General features: G+C 40.8%; 1 protein-coding gene across 25 annotated transcripts in view; it reads left to right on the top strand.

Annotated features, from left to right (window-relative positions):
- Window positions 1–19,847, top strand: part of RBFOX1 (RNA binding fox-1 homolog 1) — a 2,066,775-nt gene that overhangs the window by 1,450,429 nt on the left and 596,499 nt on the right. For 23 of the 25 annotated variants that reach the window (XM_045461768.1, XM_045461754.1, XM_045461744.1 and 20 more), the window contains one exon: window positions 18,880–18,921. The exons of the other annotated variants lie outside the window; for them this stretch is intronic. In XM_045461768.1, coding sequence (XP_045317724.1) covers window positions 18,880–18,921 — 42 coding nt within the window. The remainder of the gene's footprint in view (window positions 1–18,879; window positions 18,922–19,847) is intronic. 25 annotated transcript variants of the gene reach the window in all.

Below are 19,847 nucleotides of genomic sequence, written 5' to 3'. Positions count from 1 at the left end.
AACCCAAGCAGTCTGGCTCTAGAATTTCTGCTCTAAATCTCTTGGCTCTACTTCCTCTTATCCTTAGTTTTATTCTCCTCTGACCAAGACCATCATTCTTAGATAAACCTAGCCAGGGAGCAAGCATGTGTGGAATTTAATCCCTGAAGCCCATTTTGCAGAATTCCACTCTCAGAAGACATGGCAAAGAAAGGTTTCTCGATGGACAAAGTGTCAAATTATTTGACATCACCAGGAAAAAACTGATAGATTTCTTTCCCTTCACCTCTGTTAACATATAGATGGCATGTTTTGGTGTTCAAGAAGCAGAAAAAGGAAGAAGGGAGGGAGAGAAGGAGGAAAGAGAGAAAGCACGCTTTATTTAATCTCCAGTACAGAAATGGTGTCTGCAGCCCTGAGAAACATGGGTGTTCATCCGCCTGTTGCTTGGCATAGTTTCACTGCCTAGAAGCCTGCAGAAATATTGGAAGTCAAGATCCAATATAATAATTGGCTTACAGATTTGAAGAAGGATGGACAGACTTTCCCATTTCCAAGATTCATTAGCTCAGCTCCCCCTCTAATAGACGGTGCTGGCTGTATGTGTAAGCCATTATCTAATCAAATTGGCACTCTGCTTTAGCTCTGACTGGGTGTAAATGGACAGCTGCAAGATTGTGATGCATCAGCTGGGGCTGCAGTTGGATGGATCAGGTGGAATCTTTCTCACTGATGCTTGATCATCATAAGTTCTTCATTCAATCCTAGTAAGGAGCTCCCCCCCAACTTTAAAAAATTCAAGCAAACATTATTGTGATTTCTACTTATGAAAGACCCCTGAAGGATGTTCATGTGCTCCTGCACTTCTTTGAATATGTGAACCAGCTGTGAATTATCCTTCAGCTTGATATACCTAGAAAATGTCATAGGAGTGTAGAACTTGGTGATGTCAGTATGGAAAACTTAGCTTAGCCAGAAGTTTATGATCAACAAAGAAGGCAGCATGGCAGAAGGTCATAAGAGAAAATGCTAGTATCAGATCTGAGTATGGATCCCAGCTCTGCCCCTTAGCTATATGCTATGCCTCGGTTTCCTCACTTACAGGTTTAAAGGACCACATCAGTGAGCATACTGTGTGGAAGCCCAGTCTTCCCATGAATGTAACTAAGCGTTGCTAGGAATGTCAACGTAAAACAGAAAAATCTAAAAACAAAATCTGATCAAAAAGAGCCAGAAAGGGATTGGCAATCTTTTGGGGGCTGATAGAAGAAAGTTGGTGTATCACATGGAAGAAACAGAACTTTCCATTGGTTCATTTACTCTTGTCTTCTCTGTCAAGAGAAATCCTTTTCATTCAGGATGGTATGAACCTTGGTAGGGGCAAATGAGTCAGTATTGCTGAAGCAACCTTAGGACAGTGATGGATCTAGATAAACTTAAGCGTTTTACCTAGACTAATAATCCCAAAACAATAGCATAACTTGGATACAGGTCATTAAATAGCATTGAGAATGTGTGGCAAAAAGCAGAGGGCTATGAGATTGGAAATGGGAAACCATCAGATATCCTTGAAATTTTCAAAATTGATGGAAGGAAGCTGGTGAGCCCTAGAAAGTGTAGGCTGGTACTAACTTTCTCATAAATCTCATAAATCTGTACTCAGATCTGGAGAAGCTTATGAGAAGCATGGTTTGTGAGTTTATCAAATAGGATTTGATACGTGTGAATTTCAACAAGACAGTCAACAAGGACACCTTTGTTGTGATGCCTCAAGGACACACCAGATGTGATCCCTTTGAGGCCAAGTGGAAGAAGATGGAATGGATATTCAGAAAATTAGGTGGAGAATAAATTCCTGATAGATGGATAACAAAGAGTCATGATATCAAGAGTGTTGTTGGTGGTTTGGATTGGAGTGACCCCCAAGAGCTTTTTCTCGGGTCTGCCCAGGTGGCCTTTTTTCTAAATGTCTGCATGAAGATAAAGAGGGCTGTTCTCCAGTTGTGGGGATAGTACGATGTGGAGCACCTCTGTACATTGAGGTCGTGACTTTCCCACCCATTTTACAGGTGAAAAAATAAGGCATAGGAAGTGTATTTATTTCCTAAGGCTGCCATAACAAACTACCACAAACTGGGTGACCGCAAACAACAGAAGTTTTTCCTTTCACATTTCTGGAGGCCAGAAGTCTGAAATCAAGGTGTTGGCAAAGGCAGCTCCCTCTGAAGGCTCCAGGGGAAGATCCTCCCTGCTTCCTTCCAGTTTCTGGTAGCTCCTGGTGGTCCTTGACTGTGGCCCATCTCTCCATTCTCTGCCTCTGTTGTTTGATGGCCTCTTCTCGTTGGGTCTGTGTGTGTCCTTTTTCCACCTGTCATATGGATGCTGTCATGCATCCAGGACCCACCCTCATTCACTATGATTTCATTTATATCCTTGCCCTAATTATATCTACAAGGACCCAGTAAGGTCACATTCCGAGGTTCTGGGTGGACATGAATTTGCGGGGGACATTGTTCAACCCAGTGCAGGCAGTTATGGGGTGTATTCATGGTCCAACATTTACATGGCAGATCCAGAAATGGAACTCACCTCTGTCTGACTCATTTCTCCTCATATTCTTAGAGGAAATGATCGGGAGAGAGAAAGGACTCAACTCAGTGTCCTTCGAGGAAGAGCTGAAGAAATGTGGGTATTTATCTTGAAAAAGAGAATACTTGAGGAAGGTGATTATAGGCATGGAGCAGAGTGGCGCCCCCTGAAGGGGAATCTTTTTGGTGTAGCTTGGTTGGGCTGGGAGAAGAAACCTCACTTGGTTTATGGCCTGCCTCAGCACTGGAGCCAGGGTGATGCACCGGGTACAAATTGCATGGAGAGGAAATTAATGGCAGTTGTGCTCTAAGAATGTGGCCCACAGCTTCAAAGGCAGAGAGGCAAGAAGACCTAGTGGTCAATGGTCAGCCAGGACTCCAACCCCAGCTCTGCCATCCACCTGCTGTGTCAGCTTGGACGGGTTGTTTAATGTCTCTGAGCCACAACCTAGGGATAAAAATAATATCAGCCTCATCAAGCATACACGATGATTCACTGTGATGAGACATAGCATATAAAGACCTTAGTTCAGTGTACCCCACAATGCCAGTACTTAATGGATGCTGATTATCACGGTAACTTAAATGCTCTCCTTTCCTGTGCTGCCGAACAGCATCCCATGTTTCACCCGCTGCCCAGAGAAGCCAGACGGCTTGTTTCCCGTCTGGCCATGGTGGTCCCTGTTTGCCTGCCCGATACCCACAGAACCCTAGCGCCTCACCCATGGTGACCTGTAGTTCATTGCCTTCTCATTAGTGTAATTACAGAGGCTTTCCTCTTTTCCTGCAGCACTGCCAATGGCTGCGAAGGAAGGTTTCAGCCAAGTTGACTGGATGGGCTTCCTCATTATTTAAGGCAATCATTATTGAGGTTAGGATGGCTCCCCAGCTCTGCTCAATCCGGCGAAGGAAACCAGCTCTCTTTTGCTTCTGTCTTCTGGGGCTGTCGGCAAGCTCTGGATGGCTTATAGGGTCTCCTCCTGTTCTCCTTAGAATTGGATAGTTTCATGGTTTTTTTTTTTTTTTTTTTTTAAATCAGTCCTAATTTCTTTTTTTAAATTTTTTTTTTTCAACGTTTATTTATTTTTGGTACAGAGAGAGACAGAGCATGAACGGGGGAGGGGCAGAGAGAGAGGGAGACACAGAATCGGAAACAGGCTCCAGGCTCTGAGCCATCAGCCCAGAGCCCGACGCGGGGCTCGAACTCACAGACCGCGAGATCGTGACCTGGCTGAAGTCGGACGCTTAACCGACTGCGCCACCCAGGCGCCCCCTAATTTCTTTTTTTAAAGAAAAGATTCAAACCCACAGTCATGAGCAAATGACAGATTGCCCAACTCCTGACTGGGAACGCCACTCTTCCACAGCCTTTTTCTTTTTTTTTTTTTTTAATATTTGGTCTGCTAGACAAGCATTGGTTCTCCCCTCTCCAAGCTTTCTCATAATTCTCTGCTGGAATTAGAGATAATATTCTTTAATAATCACAGGTTGTTCATTGGTAAGCAGGTCTATCCTGGACTTTCACCCGCCATTTTGGTGGTGATGAGAGTTCCCTTTCGTGCTCTATGAGGGAGCCTGTCCTGGGTCCACGTGAATTGCAAATGCTTTTGATGTCCCCAGATGCAAGCATAGCCCCATACTAAACCTTCTCTGATGTCCGAAGTCTCCAAGTGTTAAGACCGAGAGTATGCCCTCCCTTTGTGGAAGGAGGCACTTGGCCTGTGTGAGAACTGCTTCAATTAGGAAGGGAATGTGAGTCAGCAGAAATCACATGGGATGGCCAAAATTCAGGTCAGCAAAGAGAGCAAAAGTACCTACTGTGCACAGATTGTGCACTGTCCCTGCTTTAGGGACCCCTGTCTTCTCCTCTCCTGAAGGCTGGGGTGACGGGGAGTGAGCCTGCTCTGGGAGCCTTTTGGTGTCTACCATTTGTGAAGACACAGGAGTGCAGCTGTTTGAGAACAGAGCTGCCCCCAACTCACCTGACTTCAGACCATCTCTAGATTTAATATGCATATGAGTCACCGGGGGTCTTGGAAAACACAGATTCTAATTCAATTGGTCTGGGTGGGGTCTAAGATATGCATTTCTAATGATGTTTCAGATGGTGCCAATGTTGCTGGGCCACAGACCTCACTTTGAGTATCCAGGTCCTGTCGGACAATCAGGGGAAATCCGTACCTGGGATTCTGCACTTTGCATTTCCTTCCTTGCCCACAATTGCCCATTCAGCTGTGGAGCCAGCCCATTTATCCTAGTTAAAGGGTTCTCCTGCTCGTTGTGATTATTCCTCATGATACTGATTACGTTATACACTTAAATTAAATAAAATGCACCCTATTGAATGCACGGCACACAAAAAGAATATTTATTTGAATATTAAGTACAGATAAGACTTCCCCTGGGATTATTTCACAGCGCATTTGCAGAATTTAATTGCAAGGTTTCCCCACTCAGGTTCTTTCAGAATGCTACTTGTGAAAATATTTTCTTTCCAAAGGTAAAGCTGTGCTCTGTTGGTTTATTATTATTATTATTATTATTATTATTATTATTATTATTTTAAATCTGAAGAGCTCTCTGAGCTCAGTCATTACTTCCAGTGTCTAATTAATACTGATGATGACAAAGCAAACAGCCAGATGACCTAGATTTTCCTTTTAGATTGCCTGCAATTTACATGAATGCCTCTTCATTGTTTCAGAACTTTTGTGAACCTAATTCTTCCTGTAAAGATTCTTTAAGTGTAAGGGTTACAAGGGCTCATTTTTCATGAAGCATATATCTTCCAGTGCTCCTTCCATTAAGCTTTCCAGGAAGAGCCTTTCTCTCTCTTGCTCGCTCTCTCTCTCTCTCTCTCTCTCACACACACACACACACACACACACACACACACACACACACAGCAATGATAACAACCACCACCCAGGCAACCCTTTCAGACAACTGAACTGGAAAATTAGAAGATGAATACTTCTCAAGCTTCTTCAGCTACAGGATTGTTCCCATTTCTTAAATGATGACATTTTGTAAAGTCACAGAAATCAGGAATGGTGAAGACCTTTTACAGCTATGTAAAGATTTCTTTAGATGCAGATAACAGCATAGCTTAGAAAGCCAGCCTGGGGATGTTCACCTGGGCTGCCTTCGACTGGAAAGTCATTTATGTCCTTATTTCCTTGTCTGGAAAATTGGTCCAATGGGACTTAGGTCACTTTGCTTTTTCGCTTTTTTTTTTTTTTTTTTTTTTTTTTGCTGCTAGTACTGTGGTTGTTACATGATTTATTTCTGTTGACATACTCTGCGATCTGTGGATGTGAACTTTTAATGTCACAGCACAAAACTTCTGGAAGCATCAGCCACTTTTCAAATCCTTGGTTTTCTGTCACTATGGTATTGTCCACCTGACATCTAAGCATGTAGCTGGGTAGACCCAGAACATTGTCAGCCTATAAAAAAGAATAAATAACAACAGCAGCATCCAATAGACTTTGGATTATGTTCATTGTCTTACAATGAAAAGGCACTTATCTGGTGCTTTCTGTGTGTGAGGCACCATCTGATTGCATTGCAGATGGTAACTCATTTAAACCTTTCTTTGACCCCATCGGGGTGTAGGGACAGTTCCAGGTGAGGAATTTGTCCAAGGTCCCTAAACTAATAAGTAGCTGGGTGGAGATTTGACCCTTGGAAATCTGGCTGTTAGAGTTTATCCTCTTAACCATTGCATTTAAGATGCCTTCCAAACGTCTCTCAATTAACATGATCAGGATGACTGCCCAGATAAGGCCAGTGGCCTGTGTGTCTCTGCTGAATCTATTTAATTGGAATGCAGATTATAAAATTATCAACTTGTGATAAAATTATCATTAAAGCTTTGCAACGTCTAACCAGAACGAAAAAAAAAATCCAGTTGAAATATCTTAACTTGAAAATGTCTTGAGAACATATATCCATCCTGTCCAGGCAGAGATGCGTGAACAGTATGTAAATCGCCCACCTGGTGTGTCCAGTTCTTTCCCACCTCTGAATGTCGGTGGGGGAGGGGTGGGGGTAAGGGAATGACAAGAAATCTGTGTTAAGATCTCCTACTCCATAATCAGAGTTTTCTGGCTATAGGGTAATGATGGTCCTAGGAGACTGGTCCGGGAAAGTATGCCAAGCCCTTTTAGTTCCTCAGGAAATTTTGGTGAGTGTTGTTTGAATTTTCTTGTCCTGAGCAAGAGGTTGGGGAGGGCTTTGTTGGGGATAGGGGGGAGGGGGCAATTATAACCCTTGATTATGAAGGAAAGGAATGATGATTACTTCTGCATCTGAAACAAACAGAAATCATCTTCCTAATAACCACAATTGTTTTCTCCCTGCCTCCACTGCCTCGGTTCACAAAATACCTTATTAAATCTGGAGAATAAAAATGTGCCTGGGGTAATGGTTTATTATTAGAATAAATAATAGGCAATATGTTTCCCCCCACCTTGCGACTTATCAGATGCAAAGACGTTTTCTGGGTTCACTTGGAAACGTGTGTGCATGTGTCCGAGCAGCCTGGCTCTTCATGGCCAGGGGTCTGCCCTGTCACTTCAAGGCCAGCATCAAGCCTGAAATTAACAACTCCAAGAGACTGCATCCTTGCAGGGAGCAGATGGATGGGGAAAGCTGAAAGGGATCCTTGCCAGGTGCTGCTTGTGGCTGACACTTCTGGCTTGGCGTTTGTCTATTGAATCTGTCTGCCTGGATAGCTTTGTCTTGGACCTGGGGGCCTTGGGCTGTTGCTAATGGGGTATTTAACAAGTGGGTGCATGGTAGAGGACGTGTGAAAAACATTTCTTCCTAAAGAAAACAGCTGTTTAAAACCTGTTATTTGAGGCTCACTCAAGTTCTGTGGGCATCCTGACCTCTGGCTTCCTTTAATCAGATAACCAACACTTGAATCTCCCCAGTGGCTTACATCTGGAGCAGTGACTCTCAATAGAAGTACCAATATCATCAGTTGATACAGTTTCACAAGGAACAGCAGGAGAAGTACTCACTAAATGTGTAGTGCCTGCATGAACCATACCAGAGGTTATTGAAGTGTTAGAAACACTCAGTATTTTCAGATTCCAGGACATTGCTCAATAAATTATCCCACACATCGTTCGCCATCAATTAAATATGTTACAACTTTCATTCTTTGGGTTCATATGCTCAAGTTTATATATAACTGCAAACCCATTATTTTTTTCCCAATTAGCACTTAGTCTTGCCAAGTTCATTTCTCCTGTCCCCTCCACTCCCAACGTCTGCCCTCCAAAGCTGGCGTCTTTACAAGAAGACAAGATTGAAGGAACAAATTCTAGTTCTCCCCAAGGTTGAAATGAAATTGTCGGGGGGAAAGATGAGTGGATTCCCCAGGTTGTTCTCTCAAATGCATTTCTTCATTTATTCAGCACAAGCCAGAATCGAGTTAATTAATCATGGCTGACTTGACTCATTGTTGTGACTTTTTGTTTTCATTTTTTTTTCAATTGATTGTTCCTCGCTTCCTTTCCTGAGTCCTAAGCATTTACTACGCTCACATACTCTTTCTTCTCCCTTATACTAACCCCCCCAACAAACAAACAAACAAACAAACCAGCTATAACAAGTGACAGGAACTGTATTTGCATATCTGGCATAAATGGTACTGTTTGCTTAGAATCAGAGGACACACTTCCTTGTAGGATACATTTGGAAAGAGCAATGGGCTTTATCACAACCAGTGTGATGGGCCCCCTTATATTCAGGGATTGAGGTCTTTCTGAACTTAGATCTCTAATAAGCATTTCATCGACGAACTCAGAAGCATAGTAGGCAGACCAACCTTTTTATTTTATTTTATTTTTCTACTTTTTCACTGAAGAGATTGCAAGCTAAATTACATAATGTCCCTGACAAAATGGAGTTGAACTTTCCTAAATTTTTTTAATGTTTATTTATTTTTAAGAGAGACAGAGCATGAGCAGGAGAGGGGGAGAAAGAGAGGGAGACACAGAATCCAAAGCAGGCTCCAGGCTCTGAGCTGTCAGCACAGACCCAACAGGGGGCTTAAATTCACAAGCCTCAAGATCATGATCTGAGCTGAAATTGGATGCTTAACCAATTGAGCCACCCAGGCGTCCCAGAGTTGAACTTTTCTTAAGATAGTCACCCTGGGTTTACCCTTTTGGTGTCTTGGGGAGGTATTTATAGTTATATAGCTACCATTAAGTAGCTACTTATGTACCTACCCATTAAGTACCTACTATGTGCCAGGCCAGGCCTGGGCTTGATGCCCTATATACAATGTCTTATTCAATCATTACAATACTCCTATAATTCAGCTTTTAAAGATTATATTATTATGACTGCTGTCCATTTGAATGTAGAAAAACAGTGGGCACTCATTATCAGAAATAATAGAACCCAAGATTATAGGAAATGGCCTTTCTACTCCCTGTCTTCATTATTATTCTCATTCCCAGAATCTCATTTTTGTACTTTTGTTTGCAATTTGGTGTTTATCATTTCAGATTTTTTCCATGTATTCATTAATGGATGTTTGTGTATGTATATATATACACAGCTTTTTAAACACAAATTGGATCACATTTTAAAAACTGATTCGACTTGCTTTGTTGTGTTCATTCTATCATGGACACTGTTTCATATCTGTGAATGTCTAGTGAATCCATAGTATTCCATAGTATAGATCAAGGGTTGGCAAGTTGTGCCCACAAGCCAGATGCAGCCCACAGCATGTTTCTGAAAATAAAGTTTTATTGAAACACTGCTGAAGCCATTTATTGACACATCGTTTTTGCTGCTTTCTAAACACAAGGGCAGAGCTGACTCTCTAGTCCTCAAAGCCAAACATATTTATTATTTGTCTCTCTTTTTAAATTTATTGTCAAGTTAACTAACATACACATGTTAGCTAAGTATATTCTTGGCTTTAGGTGTAGATTCCCGTGATTCATTACTTACATACAGCACCCAGTGCTCATCTCAAAAAGTGCCCTCCTCAGTGCCCATCGCTCTCTTCCCTCACCCCCAACAACCCTCAGATTGTTCTCTGTATTTAAGGGTCTCTTATGGTTTGCCTCCCCTCCTGTTTTTAACTATTTGGCTCTTAGAGAAAAAGTTCCCCCACTTCTGTTATAGATGCACCACAGTGTACTTAACCATGTTAGTGCTGAGGGACACTGATATGCTTCCATGTTGCAGGTCTATGTTATGAGAAGTCATGCCCTTCCCTCCCCATTCCTCCTTCCATACTGTTGCAGAAGCTCCTAGCCGAGGAATCTTTGAGAAAAAGGATATGCATTCTGTGCTACAATAGTCACCAACTGCAGCAGGTGCATATCTAATCCACAGGCACCTCTTCACCCACTCATCTCACAAGGATAACTGTCAAACCTTCAAAAATTTCCAGGCAGCTCTCACCTGTATATATTCATATATATGTATACATTTATACACATATACATAGACATACATGTACATCCATGTGTACATATATATGCTTTCTTTTATTAAGAAAAGGAATCTGAGACTCAAAAGTGCCAGTCTTTCAGCCAAACTTATACATTCTATGGGAAGCAAAGCCAAGATTTAAACCCAAGTCGTTTGGCCTAATGCTCCTTCTGAAAACCCCTTGACCTTCACACTAATTCTTAACAGCAGTGACTAGTATTTGTTGAATGATTCAAATGTGCCAAGTGCTTTACTTAGTACATTACCTGGATTATCTTATTTTGTGCTCATAAGAAAATTAGACACTAGGTGGGCACCATGTTTTCCCCGTTATACAGTTGGGGAAATTGAGAACAGAGAGATGCTATAATAATGTGGCTAATGTTACATAGACGACATGCCATGTTTGGATTCAGGCAGTCTGTTTCCTGAGCCTCTGGTCTCCATTGGGGAAGAACCTCATCCTGCAAAATGATCTGGTGGACTGTTACCAGAGAAATCTGATTTGGTGGAAAGCATTCCAGTCTAAACCCATTCAACCAAGAAGCAAAGTACAGATCTATGCATGTATGGAACCAGATAACACAGTCATTTCGTGTTTTGTGGAAGACAGCCGCAAACATGTAAACAGTATCGTGTCAGGCAGAGCAGCAGAAGGGCACTTGCTAGGGACAAATGAGGTGCACACTGGGAGTGGGTTAAAAATGTGGGTTTCGTTGGTTTCCTTCCTATTGGAAGCTGTGCGCTGTGCTGATTCAGAGAAGGGCTTGAGTCAAGCCATCTGGACGGCAGTTCCAATACTCACCAATACTTCCTAGATTTATGACTTCAGAAAGTCCCTCTACCTCTTTGCGCCTCAGTTTCCCCACCTATAAAATGGAGCTGAGAATCCTGCCTACTCATGAAGTGGTGAGCATTAACCGAGATCCTCCTAAAAAGTCGTGTTTACAGCACATTTTTTAGCATGTCATAAACATCTGATAAATTTTAACCACTGTTAATGTAAAATTTATTTTACTAAAGATAATTAAAATAATTATTTTCCCATCAGCATAGTTAATATGAGCAAAATATAAAGGTTTTGTGATAGTAATGAACCTTCCTTACCCCCACACTCCAATCCAGTGTTCTCTCTCACTCTGTTCTGCCTTCAGCTGTGCTCTTTGCGATATCACCTTCCCAACTCCTTGGGTAGGTCAGGCCTCCTCAACTCTTATTCATCCTATAAGGGTCGGAGCAAGGGCTCTTTCTCTGAAAACACCTGACTGACATTTTCCTCAACTACTTTCCCCACACAGCAGCCTGGCTTGGTGCCTCTCCTTTGGGTGTCTATGGGGTCCTGTGTTGTCCCTCTCTCTCACACTGTGACCTGGCACTCTAATCTTCATTTTATTCCTCTCTTTCTCTCTTTGGGATGTTTTTTTTTAGGAAATGCACTGTCTACCATTTATATCTGTATCCCCTCCCATTACACAGTGCTAGTCACAGAGTAGGAACTCATAGTACACAAACCAGATGTATACAATAATCCTGAAATGCATTATGGGAAAGGCAAAATGTAACATTCACCCTATGTACTTGGAAGCATGCCTTTATAGGGAATGCCATCTTTTTTCAGGAGAATTTATAATGACTAGGAGCATGAAGAATTTGAGAAATGTGTGTAGGTACCAACTGATTTGATGTATTGATTTCTATGTTGCTAGACTTCTTTCGTGCTCTTCCTCTGAATAATCACAATTGCCCTGAAAACTGGAATTTCTAGCATTATATTATTTCATACAAGAAAGCTTGCACATCTGTTTATCCATTAATTTATTGTGTGTCTTATTTCTTTGAACTCATACTTTTCCCAATTTAAGTTAACCTCATTAATTTTCTCTTTTGCTTGACTCTTCCGCCATATTGAATTACTTGCACTTCATAATCTCACTGGGATTTCCACACATTCTTTTCTATCCTTGAAAGAATTGTTTTTATTCTTTCTCTGGATACGTTTTCCAAAAACAACAACAACAACAACAAAACAAACAAAAACAATAACATATTTTTTAATTCTCTAAAACAAGCTCGTTGCCCCTCCTAGGTGCTAGTGGCATATATTCTACTTCATTGTAGCTAATGTTCTCTGTTGTAATTTTCAATTTACTCATGTTTTTCCCCACTTAGTGAACTCCAGAAGTCTTTTTTTTTTTTTACTATTGCATTCTTAGTACCTAGAACAGTGTCTGATATCTAGAATGTGGATATGTATGTATGTATGTATGTACGAATGCATTTATTGTTGAATACATGGAGGAATGGATACATGGACAAACAAAAGAAATGAATAGATTCCAAAGATTGTCCTGGTCCCTAGGCAAAGAAAGCCAAATAAGACTCAGTCCTTTCCCTTATAGATCCAGTCTGATGTGTGGGAGGGGAAACCACGCTAGTAATAGGGTCAAGATAAAGTGGGAAGAAGTGATAAGAGAGAACTCAAAGTCAGGAAAAGATGAAAAGGGCTGAGTCTGAGAAAGATTCTTTGGCCTGGTTGGCTAGATGAAGATAGGAGATGGGAGAAGATGAATCCCTGCTATTAAACATCCTGTTCAACCAGGAGAGCAAAGGGTCTCATGCTGAAGTTTATTGCTTCAGTTTCTAACCTTTCATAAGTGCTTACTTGGCAGCCGTATCGAGAGTGGTATTTGATTCTCTGCAAACATCTTAAAGGAGCAGCACCAGACCTCCCACTTTCCCTTTTTTCATTTAGGCTATAAAATATATTGGTTCTGTGCATTACTGCCATGAGAGGAAAAAAAAATATTGCATGTTAGTTTCCAAATGAAATGACATTTAGTGAAGTGTACAGTTAAGATATTTTTCAAGGTTGGCTTTTAAAGAGTGCACTGGAAGAGTCTTTCTTCATAACAGATGATAAGAATTTACAGGTGCCTTTTATTCTCTAGCCCTCTCTCATAATGGTTATGGGGAAAAAATTTAAGAGCCTCATTAGGTCTAGCAATAACTAGTGAGCCTTCAGAGCATCATTACACCCTGCTCAGAGTGCTGCGTGATGAGCACAGTTGCAACAGAGACACAGACCCATGATGGGACTCCGCCATCTTGCCTAACTGGCCTCTTAAACTCTATTCACTTGGTGAAGAAGGGGCGGTGAGTGGCCACCTTACTCAGAAGATGTGGGTGTTACAGGGTTGACTTCCAACCAAAGAGGTCATGGCAAATGTAGTCTCCATCAGGAGCAGGTGGAGTGTGCTGGTGAGGACGTCCAATTCACAAAATATTTATGGGATAGGTCAGGAACATGACCCAAAAAGGAGAAGCAGGATTTTGCTACTAGAATATTGGCAAAACAATATGGGATGCCATACAGGAAAAGTTAAAATGAAACAAAACAAAACAAAAACTTAAAAACCGTACATCCACTATAGAAATTACTCAAAATGTCCTTTTTCATTATCTCCAAATCTCATTTTCCTTAATCTGCTTCATTTGAAGGACAACATAGCTATTTTCATGGCTACTGTTGAATTTTGCATTTGATATGCTCTGTAATAGGAACATTATAATATGGCATCCCTTTACATTATTTATGTCGGTAGGCTCCTTGTTTCTTTAAATGTCATTGTGCTTCTCTGTGTCTGACAAACCCTTCTGAGTTTTGAAGACAGATGTTAAACATATTCATCTTGGTATTAGATAAATCAGTTTATTAAATTAATTAAAATGAAAACTATCACTGTTACAATAACAATAAAAACACACATTTCTGCAAGCCACTGATACTTAAAATTTTTCTGATTATAAATGTCGTGCATGACATAAAGGATACTTTGGAAAGTACAGCGAACCATTAAGAAAAAAAGTATCATCATCACTCTTTAATCCAATCTCCCATTTTGTTTTAGATTTAGATATGTGGTCTGTTTCAGCTAATTCTTGTATAAATAATGTGAGCTTTAGGTTGCAGTGTTTTATTTACGTATACAGACATTCAGTTAATGTAGCATCGTTTGTTTTGGTGTATATTGCTTTTTGTTGTGTATTTTTCATTTTTGTTGTTAAAATGGTTACTCGAAGGATTACGGTACAGACATACCACACTTCTCTAAGTGAACATGGAATCAGTGTTTTACCGCTTCAACTGGAGTGTGGAAACTTTGTGAAAAAAATTTTTTAACGTTTGTATTCACTTTTGAGAGACAGAGCATGATCAGGGGAGGGGCAGAGAGAGGGAGACATAGACTCTGAAGCAGGCTCCAGGCTCTGAGGTGCCAGCACAGAGCCGGACGTGAGGCCGGAACCCATGAACCGTGAGCTCATGACCTGAGCCTAAGTCAGATGCTCAACTGATTAAGCCACCTAGGCGCCCTCTTTAAAAAAAATTTTTTTTACTGTTTTTATTTGTGGAATGTAGGAACTTTACTGACATATGTGTCCCTTTACCCTTCTCTCTTTATGTTGGGTTTATGCTAGGTACACTGCAGATCGTGTTAGACAGTTTTCTAACTTTTCTGCTTCCATTCATTGCACATCTTTGAAAGAACTCAAGAGGAGTAGACTAGTCTATTGTGTTTATATTTACCCTCATGCTTCACTATCCCCTTTGGAACATCTCTATAATGTCCAAATTTTCTTCTGGTATTATATTCCCTCTGTCTGGAGAACCTTCTATAAGCAATTCGTTGAGAGTGGGTCTGTTGCTGATGATTTTTTTTTAATTTCTTTAATATCTCCCCTTCATTTCTAAAGGATATTTTCATTGGAATAAAAATTCTGGATTGCCACTTCTTTTCTTCCAATACTTGAAAAAAAGATCATGTTGTGCCTTCTTTTGGCCTTCCTGGTTTTTGTATGTTTGTTTAAATGAGAAATCCACAGTAATTTGAATTGTTGTTCTCTTACAAATAATGTATCATTTGTTTCTGGCTGTTTTCAAAGTATGTTTTGGTTTTTGTTTTTGCTTTTTTTCCCCCCAGTGTTCAGCAATTTGATTATATCTGGAAGTGAATTTCTTTGGGTTTACCTCTTTAGAGTTTGCTGAGCTTAAATTTATAGGCTTGTATCTTTTGCTGAATGTGGGGAATTTTTAGCCATTATTTCTTCAAATAATTTTTCTGCCGTGAACTGTGTATCTTTATTCTAGAACTCAAGTGATATCACTGTTATATCTTTTGGTATTATTCTGTAGGTCCCTAAATTTATTTTTCTTTCTCTGTGGTTTAGATTGGAAGCTTCTTTATTCATATGTACACAAGTTCATGGAGTTTTTCTGCTATATCTCTATTCTACATTTGAACTCATTCACTGAGTTTTTAATATGTTTTTTTTTTAATTTAGGTTATTGTTTTTGCAGTGCTAAATTTTCCATTTGGTTCTTCTTTGTATCTCCTATTTCTCTGCCAACACTGTCTATTTTTTTTCCATTTGTTTATCTGTGTTTTCCCTTACTTGTTGGAACATTTTTTTTCAAAGGGAGGGGGTGCAAGTGAGTGCGGGCACAGAGAGAGAGAGAGAGAGAGAGAGAGAGAGAGAGAGAAGCAGGGCTCACCTGCTTTCACCCGATGCAGAGCTCGTGCTCACCCAATGTGGGACTCGAACTCACAACTGTGAGACCATGACCTGAGCCGAAGTCCGATGCTTAACAACTGAGCCACCCAGGCGCCTTGTTGGAACATGTCTATAACAGCTACTTAAAATCTTTATTTGACCATTTCAACATCTGTGTCATCTCAGAGTCAGTGCCTGTGAATGTCGTTTCCCATGTGAGGTTAGATTTTCTGGTTTCTTTGTATACCTAGTAATTTGGGTTATATCCTGAGTATGTTGAATATTAATGTTATAAGATATTGGGTTTTACCTCAGTCCTGTGGAAATTGTTGATATTCTTGTGTCAGCAGGCAGTCAATTGATCCAGTTGGATTCAGGCTGAAAGTTCTTACCTTCTTTCTGTGGATTTTGCTTCCAGTATCAGTTCTGCTGTCAATAGTCTTTGCTGTAATAGTTGGATCGTGTGTGTACATCCCAGTGGCAAGTCTGGGACCCGAGCAGTGATCTGTCCCGTTCATTTCTCAAAGTCTATGGTATCTGTGTAGGTCATATACCTACACATGTGGCTCAGGCGTGAGTGTGGAGTTCACAAAAGCTCTATATGATGTCATTTCCCCAAACTCTATCCTTCCTTCCAAACTCTTTCCAGGATCCTCAAAGTATTTTTGTTTCCCAGGGCTCCTCTTTCTTGTCCTCCAGCCACAAAGTTGGTGCTTTTTCACCCTGTTCATGTAGTCCTGTGACTCAGCATGCCTTTGTGGCCAAATGGAAGAGGACAGAGAAAAATCAGTGGGATTTTGCCCCACCTTCTGGGACCAGAGCATCTCAGATCATAGAGAAGCTTTGCCTCCCCCAGATTGTTGGATATCTCTATCTGTCTGTATTTTGAGGTTTCATTCTGGGTTTTTGGCCGCCTTGCATCCATGCCAGGGGATGCTGGTGAGGCGGAGGGGGCGGAACCCACTGCTTGTTTCTCCTCTTGCCCCCTCCCTCTGTAGTTGTTTGCCTTGCAGAAAGCTCAGATGGTGCTGTATGCATTCTACTCAGACTTAACATCTGCACTGAGTGGGGAACACAGGGTGAGGCGTGCTTATGACATCTTATCCAGACCCAGAACCTCATCACCACCTTCATTTAGTTCATCGCGGGGAGAAAAAACATAAAATACGATTTACCATTTTAGCCACTTTCAAGTATTCAACTTGGGGGCATTAAATGCATCCACAGTATTGTGTAACCATCACTATCTAGTTTGAGAGCTTTTTCTTCTCCCCAAGTGGAAACTACAAACCCATGAAACCATCACTCGTGTCTTTTTGTCCAGCGCCCCTGGCCACTACTAATCTGCTTTCTGTCTGTGGATTTCCCCCACTTCATTTTTTAACAGTTTACAAAGATAAATTTACATACCATAAAGTCACTTATTTCTAGTGTATAATCCACGGTGTGTGTGTGTGTGTGTGTGTGTGTGTGTGTTCTGTGTATTTAGTGTGTGTGTTCTGTGTATTTATAGAATTGCACCCATTTTTAAAAAGATTTTGGAATATTACCTCCCAATGTTTCCTCTTTCTTTTATTTTTCCTCCTTCTTTTTAATGATCTACTTTACTGTAAATTTTTTAATAATTTTTTTAATGTTTATTTTTGAGAGAGAGAGAGAGAGAGAAAGAGAGTGCACACGGGAGTGGGGAAGGGGCAGAGACAGAGGGAGACACAGAATCCGAAGCAGGCTCTGGGCTCTAACTGTCAACACAGAGCCCTATGCAGGGCTCGAACTCAGACACTGTGAGATCATGACCTGAGCCAAGTTGGATGCTTAACTGAGTCACCCAGGTGCCCCTTACTGTAAAATTTTAAAACAAAAGGGAGATTGTGACCTGTATGTACCTCTGTAGCTGCTTCTCCTAAAAACTAAATAGTGCCTTTTGAGCATTTTCCATTTCCGTTTTTTCACATGGTTCCAAATGCTGCACGATGTGCCATCGTGTGAACGTACTATAATTTATTTTTAATTTTACCATTGCACATTTTAATACTTGCATTTTTTTTCTTTTCACGAATAATGCTGTAGTTAATTGACATGTAAATAAACATTTGTGTATATCTTTCCTTATTGCCTTCAGTGCTATTCTCAGAGGTGATATTTCTGGGTTAAAGGGCATAGCAAAACACCGGTTTATAGATTCTGGGTTCTGGCATATCCCAAAATAAAGATTCTTGTTTTTGTTTTTGTTTTGGAGAAAGTAGAAAGAAACTCTCAGTACAAAATACATAAAATATACATCAAAAGTCAGTTCCTAAACCTTCTTATCCTTTAGTAAAAGTTTCAAAAACTTGCAATATAGTGTCAGATGCAAGGAGTCAGGGGTTGCTTCATTGGTGGAAAAAAAAAAACGAGAAATAACCAGAATACATTGTGAATGCAGACCTAGATTTTATTCCAGCCTCGCTATCTAAGCGGAAGGTAGAGTCAGCCAGTCCCCACAGAAGTAGAGTGACCATATGTCAGGGTTTGCCTTCTCACTCCCACTTCACATCTGCTGTCGCTGGCATTGTCATTAATGTCACCCCACCCTCTCCTTTCGCTCACATGCATTTTTCCCGTTTGGACAATGCATTATGTGGTCACTCTGAAGAAGCATCCTTGATTTTCAGAAGCACATTTTGGTAGGGCAAGGATGATCGATGCCTGGCAGATGTATCATGAATCTCTCCTCTTTGGGCTTATGGTGGGTATCACAAATTCATCAGTTTCTTTCTCTGATACAAGAATTGTCCTCAGAACTCCCCCAACACAGTTATATGGGGCCTTAGCTACCATCTGATTAATACTGGACCATAAAATGGATCCCATTTGCCAAGGCATGTAGGTGATGCTCCTGGTCCTTGTCGTGGGAGGAGACATCGTGTGATGGCTGGTGCCTGTCCCCAACTGTCTCGGGGGGGCCTTCAGTGAAGAATATGCCTGTATCATTAAGGCATGAGGGATTTTCACACCACAGGAACCTTCATCCGGGGAAGATTTTGCTTCCCTCACCCTCTGTGGGATCTCTGTCCTCCTTCCTCTTGAAGACTCTGTCTCATCCTAGCTGTATTTCTGGATCACACGATTGAAAATCCAAGTGAAACTCAGGCTATTTAGACCTAAAGAAAAAAAATTAAATACATAATTAATTAATCCTGGGTCTCCTTTGAACCGAGTGATTAGAAGCAACTTTCCATTTTCTTTCATGTTGTTTTGGTGCAGAACCTGCTGATTTTTTCCCCTCTTTTTTTTTTTTCCTTTGTAGGCTTCAAGACAACAGATGAATTGTGAAAGAGAGCAACTAAGGGTAGGTGCACCTGCTTGTAAAATACTTCCTGGTTCTTGTTTCTGTATGATAAGCAAAAATTTCCTGTCTCTCCCAAGACACAGGGTTCTAAATAGCGGGCTTCATCTTAAGACTGGTAGAGTTGAAAATATTTATCCCAGCTAATTTAGTATTGATTGAGCTGGTAAATACAGTATATCTTCTTTTGAAGTGCCATTATAGTAGATATGGATTTTTTGATTTAGATTCAGCAATAAATACTTCTCTTCTGGAATTTGTTTGACATCATTGTACTCTTTTTATGTACAACACGAGGTCTAAGTAATAACAAAGGTCAAAAGGATGTCTTGCTGCTTTCTTAATGTGAATACCAGGCTGTTTGCTGAGTGGCTAAAATGCTCTCTTGCTGTTAACTGGGGGTGGGTGAGTCACTAATATGTCAAGGGCATTTTCCAGGAGAATTCAAGTCCTCTGTAGACCTTTTAGTTTTAGTGGCATATGTGTATATTGAGGAAGGAGACAGAATTTTAAACCTCATATGCTATTTACCTTCTAAAAAAATGAAACTCTCAGTGCTCAAGTGTGTTACGCATAGACACGGGGAGAATGATTCGCTTATACATTTAGCTTGGTGGCATTGTCCTGTTCTCATGGTATCATGGTTGATATCCTTTTTGGCATGGATGTGGTATTTTAAGAAATATCAGGATTGTCTCCACTCCTCCCGTTTGTATTTTTTTAAAAAATGTATTCATGTTTTGGATGGATGACTTTGAAGTCGTAAGTGGCCTAGTTTTAATGTCACTGACGGAAGTTGGCAACTTTTACTGGACAGTGCGCCTTATAATTGTGTTTCTGTGTTACTATAAAAACTAGAGGAATCCGCTGCTTTCAAAATCCTAACTGTGAGGTTTTGGGGGTTGGGGGACCATTGTGCTCAAAGGGAT

The sequence above is a fragment of the Leopardus geoffroyi genome, chromosome E3, assembly GCF_018350155.1.
Source record: "Leopardus geoffroyi isolate Oge1 chromosome E3, O.geoffroyi_Oge1_pat1.0, whole genome shotgun sequence".
NCBI lineage: Eukaryota > Metazoa > Chordata > Mammalia > Carnivora > Felidae > Leopardus > Leopardus geoffroyi.
Note: the sequence above shows the minus strand (reverse complement) of the source record. Positions and strands in the feature narration are given on the sequence as shown.